At 67.4% G+C, this 6050-nt stretch overlaps 1 protein-coding gene across 2 annotated transcripts in view; it reads right to left on the bottom strand.

The window, feature by feature from the left end:
* Nucleotides 1-250: 250 nt before the first annotated feature.
* Kdm4b (lysine demethylase 4B) overlaps nucleotides 251-6050 on the bottom strand; it is a 117287-nt gene continuing 111487 nt past the window's right edge. Inside the window, exons 20-24 of one of the 2 annotated variants that reach the window (XM_047530668.1) lie at nucleotides 5860-6024; nucleotides 5349-5468; nucleotides 2360-2452; nucleotides 1685-1834; nucleotides 251-1212 (exon numbers count right to left, since the gene is read on the bottom strand). In XM_047530668.1, coding sequence (XP_047386624.1) covers nucleotides 1159-1212; nucleotides 1685-1834; nucleotides 2360-2452; nucleotides 5349-5468; nucleotides 5860-6024 — 582 coding nt within the window. In that variant the 3' untranslated portion in view covers nucleotides 251-1158. Of the gene's footprint in view, nucleotides 1835-2359; nucleotides 2453-5348; nucleotides 5469-5859; nucleotides 6025-6050 lie in introns of both variants that reach the window. The other variant, XM_047530669.1, reaches the window with a different exon arrangement.

The raw sequence follows: 6050 nt of genomic DNA, 5'->3' as shown, positions 1-6050 counted from the left end.
ACCAGACACGCACCACAGGTGTGGCCCCGGCTCAGCTGTCAGCAGATGGGCACTTGGTGGGGGTGGGGCGGCCCTGGGCCAGAAAGGTCCTCCTGGGTCCCATGGGGGTCTGGAGGTTTTTCAGGGTCGCTGCCTCGGTGCCCCCGAGCCCTGCAGCTTTCTCTGTGCGGGTGGAGGGGACGCTGCGGCTCCGGCCCTGCACAGGCTGACCCGCCCAGCCAGAAAGGAAGACTCCGACTGCGGGACATTCGAGTGTTCGAGAGCCTTTAATTCATCATGAACCTGGAGGCAGCAGAACTGGGCACGAGTACAGCGCGCCCTTGGTCTCGGGAGGGGCTCCGGTCGGCTGCCCGGCGCTGTGCGTGCCGCCCGCCTGTGCTCCAGGCCAGGCGCCCTCGGCACCCTGCCCGCCTCACTCTTTACAATATAAATAGCATTTTCAAACTACATATGGACACAGCCGCCCAGCGGGCCGCTGCCTGCAGAGGGCACCTGGGCAGCTCCCCAGGCCCGGCCACGGCAGAACACTCTCCACACAAGCGCACGGGCCTCTCGGTCCCCAGGTGGACGGCTGCCACGGGAGGCTCTGGGTGGGGCGGCCGGGACCTGGGCGGCTTCAGTTCAGCCTGTGGCCGCTGGAGGGACGTGAGTCCGCAGTGACCGAGGACAGGGACAGTGGAGGGAGGCGTCCCGGGGGGGCTCGGCACGCTGGGCAGGCCTGCACTGTTTGACTGGACCACCTGTGGCTCCTGGCTTGGCTGCGTCCCCTCGTCCACGGGGACCCTGGCTCCCAGGCCCGGTGCCGCCACACTTGCCGAGGAGCAGACAGCCCTCACGCTGGCCTCTGGGGCCACAGGTCTGGACCTGCCCCAACACCTGCCCCTGGCCGGGCAGTGACCCTCTGGGGAGGCCGTCGGCTTGCCAAGGTCTGCGCAGAGGAAGGGGCTCCCAGGCCTTTCAGCTCCACTGGCCAGGCACAGGGGACGGCCACACTAAGTGCAGGGGTGGGAGGGCCCTGGACCACCCGCCAGGCGGAGCCAGGGCAGGTGAGCCGGGGGCCGGGCTGTCCCCGTCCCTGTCCCAGGGCCCTACCCTTCCGCCAGAGCCGCCAAGCTGCTCAGACTCCAGGCCTCGCCCCTCCCTGCAGACAGATGAGTCTCAAAACAAGGACAAACGAAAGCGGTGACGCCGAGGGTCCGAGGGGCCTTGGTTCTGCAGAAAAGGAGGTGTCCCGTCTCGTTTTGTTGGTTCAAAGCCACAAACCTAGAAGACCGCTCTGGGGCTTCTGCCGGCTGCTGTTTCCTCGCTTTTCATGACAACGCGTGTGGAAAGCACCTCGGAAGGCGGCTATGTACAGAAACCACGTCTCCAGCTGCTCAGCAGCAGTGCGGTAGCACCTTTGAGAACGGAGCGCGGGCTGGGATCCCAGGAGCCCCTGGGCGGCACCAGCCGCGGCCTCCCCAGCCCGCTGGCCCTGCTCCCTGAGTCCAGGCCACGAGGGCGTCCTGCTCGCTCCTGTCACCCTGGAGGGGCACCCGTGGCGCGGAGATGGCCTCTCGGCCTGGGAAGCGAGGACAGGAATCCACCGCAAGCAGACGCCCAGGCCCGACATGTCCGCCTCGCTGGGCCGAGGGGTCGCCTGGTGGCCACTGTGCTAGAAGGGGGCTCCGGGCCGGCCCCGCACCTGCAGCAGGCTCTCCACGAAGGCCAGGTAGTCGGGGTTGCGCCCAGGCTCCTCGATGCCAGCGAGCGGGGCGCCCACCCGTGGGCGCTTGGCGGCCTTCACCTCCTCACCTGCGAAGGCAGGGCCCTGTGGTGCCCCTGTGCTGAGCGACTGTGGGAGGCCAGAAAGCACCGTGGTTAGCGTGGGCGGGCCAGGCCCAGCCACCCTTCCTCAGCATGTGCCCGTCCAAGCCAAGTCAGCTGGACGCAGGCCGATGGCCACCCGTGGGCACCCAGACCCTGAGTGAGCAGCCCTGCTCCACCCCCGCCCCGCGGCCCTGACAGTGCGCCTGCAGGGCAGCCCCTCGCGACCTGGCCTTCCTTAGAAAAGAGGGAACAGCAGCCACATGGGCTCCGGCCTGGCCCCGCCGCCACCAGGACGCGCCTTCCTGCTTGGGAAGCACGGCTCCGGAGGGTGGCTTCGGGGAGCCGCCACCTGGGCGCTGGCTCTGCCCCGCGGGGCTGCACAGAAGCCCGCCAGCTGGCCCTCGGCCTGGCCTCGCGATAAGGTGGCAGTGACATCCCCTTCCCCTCAACAGGCTTGTGCCGGGAGCCTGGACCTAGCGGCTCCTGCAAGGGACAAGCCGGGCAGGCCGAGGGGAGGCCACGGCCCGAGGGTGCCGCCCGCAGCACTCACCAGGCGGGACCGCACCCTCTTGGGGAGCTCCTCCTCCAGCGTGAAGAGCTCCGCGCGCTTCACCGTCAGCTGGGAGCCGTCCTCGAACTCCACCTGCAGGGCACACGGGCGCTGAGCCTGCGGCCCACCACGCGGTGCACAGGCGCCGGAGGCCACAAGGCGCCGGCCAGGGCACAAGCCCCACCCACCGCCACCTGCTGGGAGCCACAGGGAAGTGGCCAGAGGCTGTCCTTGTGGTCCTGCTGGACAGGGCAGGGCAGGCTGCACAGAGGGGACCGACCTCAGCTCAGACCCCACAGACGCTAACAGACGGCGGAGCCTGGCTCCTGGGGACAAGGCTGTGGGGCAGGGGCAGTGACCGCTGGGTGGGCACCAACTGTGGTTTTAGGGACCAGGAGGTGGGCAGACAGGGAGTGCAGGGCCAGCTCAGGACCTGGGGTGGGAGCGGCCGAGGGCTCTGGGACTCCAGGGCCCAGCGGGGGCAGCTCAGGGAGACCCGCCGGCCTGATGCCCCAGGGCCCGGTTTCTGGGGATGGGTGCCTCATGGTGACTGCAGTCGGGTGCCAGGGCTCGAGTGGAAAGCCTCGGTGCCTGCGTCCACGCCCAGGAGGCCACCTGGTGGCTGACCCCAGCAGACACTGGGCTCTGGGAGCAGAGGCTCTGTCGCGGAGCACTGAGCCCACGTGGACGTTCCTGGGGCCCGTCACTCAGGAAGCACGAGTGTGGTCGGCTGCCTGGTGGCCACTGGGGCCCAGTCAGGCGAGGGGCGGAGCCCTGAGCCGGTCCCACCTGTGTCCTGGGATGCAGCGCGGCCCCTGCTGTGCTGCCTCTCCCAGCTCGGGTATAAAGAGGGACCCGAAGGCCGAGACCCCTTCCCGCTGCCCTTGCCACAGGAGGAATCGGGCGGGGGAGCCCGTCACCAGCCAGTGGTGTCTTGACCCACCCGGCACCGAGCGACCCGCGTGGCAGGGGAATGGCTGGCCCATCTGCCTGGGCCAGCGGCTCCCAGAAGACGTTCTGGGACCCCATCACTTTGCAGAGTGGGGGACGCGGGCGTTGGCCTGGCTTCCTCTCTGGGGTCTGTGGGGCAGTGTGGGCTGCGGGCCACGCAGAAGGGCAGAGGTGGGGACCCGGCGGCTGTGCTCTGGCCCTCGCGTGGGATGCCAGGTCCAGCCGCTCCCGAGGGCCTCCTCACACCTCAGTGCCCTGCAGTGCTGGGGACGGTGCCCTGGGTCCCGTGCCAGCCCTGCTCCTCCTCAGGAGAGCCCGGCAGGCCTGGTGTCCCTGTGCCCAATGGCAGAGCTGAGGCTCTCGAGGCAGGTGCTTCCCTGCAGAGCCGCCTGGAAATGCCGCAGGCCAGAGTTGGGTCTGGGCCAGGCCCCAGGCGGGCTGAGCAGCACAGGGCGGTGTGCAGGCACTCCCAACAGGAAGGCGCTGGCACCCACGTCCCGGTCCTCAGCCCACGGCACCAGGAGCTGGGGCGCTTGGCACCCGAGGCCTGGAGTCCCCCCAGCGCTGGGGGCGGATGGCAGCTGGCTGGGCGGGCTCTTCCTGAGGCCTGCACCCCGCACAGCGTCCGGCACACACCCCTGCCCCACGGCCGGCCCCTCCTCCAGCACCTGACAGGCCCTAGGCTGGCGTGACTTCCTGCCTGCTTGGAGTTTCCTGCTCCACGTCCCTCTGCCTCACTGGCGCTGGATGGGCTCAGGAGTGTGACCCAGCCCCACAGGCCCTGGGTCTACACAAGCCAGTCGGGATGCCCAAAGGTGGCAGAGCCTCCATGGGTGGTGGCAGGCCTGAGGTGCTCTGTCTGTCGGGCTGGGATGTCCCTCGGGCCCCTGGTGGTAGCGCAGGGCCAGGGATGGGCCACTTTGCCCCCGACAGCCTGGAAAGCACCTGCTCTTAAGTCCTAGGCAGCGGGTGTGGCCAGCGAGGTTGCGTAGTACCTGGTGAGGCCTGACCTGAACAGGGCCAGGGCCGGGCAGAGCCGCAGGGTCCCAGGGTCCTAGGCCCTCGGGCACACTGGGACTCTGCTTCCAGTTCCAGGTGCAGTGGCCGTCCCGGGGCCATCTGCGGGGGCTGCGGATTTCTTTTTCCCTCTCTCTGTTTTTTGTAGTGGGGACTGCCCCAGGGATTCCACCACAAACCAAACCCCAGCCTCTTTTATTTTTTATTTTGTGACAAGGTCTCACTGAGTTGCTCAGGGCCTCACTAAGTTGCCCAGGCTGGCCTTCAATTTGCAATCCTCCTGCCTCAGCCTCCTGAGCTGCTGGGATGACAGGCCTGTGCCACTTTAACGTCCCTTTAAAGGGCCAGACTCAAAGGTAAGCAGAGAGCCTAGCAGAGACACAAGCCAGGCTCAGGACGCCCTGCCTCTGGGCTGTGTGACCCCTGTGACCCCCAGGGCAGTGAGGGAGAAGGGTACACAGGAGCAGTGATGCAGGGCCCTCGCAAATCCCTGGTGGGGGGCCTGGGAAAAGCAGACGCCTGAGCCTCGGCAGGGGTCCACGGAGGCTGCGAGGACCTGGGGTCTTGCTTTCTAAAATCACACTTTCAAATGATTTCTCTTTCTGTCATGAGACAAAACTCAGCCCGAGGAGGGGAGTGGAGGGTGCCCAGGTGCAGAGCTGCACTGCCGCTGCAATGCCTGGGCGGGCACGGCGCAGCCAGCAGGAGGCCCTGGGTTCCCTCCCCAGCACCGCAGAGCAAGAACCTGGTCCCCAGGCAGCGGGAAGCCCTTTCCAGCTTAAAAAGCCAACAGGTCTGTATTTCTTCTTCCTTTTTTTTTGGCGGTGCTGGGGATCGAACCCAGGGCCCTGGGCTTGCGAGGCCAGCACTGGACCAGCTGAGCTACATCCTGGCCCAAGACCTGGACTCCTAAGAGGGCTGGGAGAGGGCACGTGGGCCCTGCCCCACGCAAACGGGGCTGCTCCCCTGCCTAGGCCAAGGCCGGTAAGGCTTTCTGGGGCTACAGGAGTCCTCTGCTCACCTGGTAGATGTGACTGGTGACAGAGGAGATGAACCTGGCCTTGTAGATGTTGCCGTCAGTCCACCGCAGCTCCACCACCTCGCCCTCGGGAGGGGGCCCCAGCCGTAAGCAGTCTCTACTCTGCGGGAAGAGTGCAGGTTGGAATGAGCTGTGCATGTCAGGGCTTCAGGTCCCTTGGCACCAAAGTGGGCAGGGCTGGGGTGGGGTTGGGGGGATGGCAGGGTAAGCGTGACCCTGGGTGGGCGCCCGGCTGGGGTGTGGCCCTCCCTGTGGGTTCACGTGGGACGGTTCTTTCTGCTATTTCTGTGGAAACAGCTTTCCTCGCAAAGGCTAAGGGCTGGGAGTGCACACCCCTGGGTGACCGAGGGGGAGGGGTCTCTGGCAGGGAGGGAGCAGGCGCCACAGGACCAGCCCGCCCCCGCTCCCGTGCTGCCCCGCCCCCGCCCCGCCCCTGCTCCCGTGCTGCCCCGCCCCGCCCCTGCTCCCGTGCTGCCCCGCCCTCCAGGCTCACAGTGATGCTCTCGGGGTACAGGTTGTCGCTGTAGGAGCCGTCATCGAAGTTCACTTCGTAGAAGGTCTGCGTGGTGCTACCGATGACGCGGCAGCGGTAGTAGAGCCCGTTGCGGTTCTTGGTGATGACCACCTGGCCTAAGGACACGGCCCTCAGGAACTGGACCTGGGAGGGCGGCGGGGAGGGGCTGT

Source organism: Sciurus carolinensis, chromosome 17 (genome assembly GCF_902686445.1).
Source record: "Sciurus carolinensis chromosome 17, mSciCar1.2, whole genome shotgun sequence".
Taxonomy (NCBI): Eukaryota; Metazoa; Chordata; class Mammalia; order Rodentia; family Sciuridae; genus Sciurus; species Sciurus carolinensis.
Note: the sequence above shows the minus strand (reverse complement) of the source record. Positions and strands in the feature narration are given on the sequence as shown.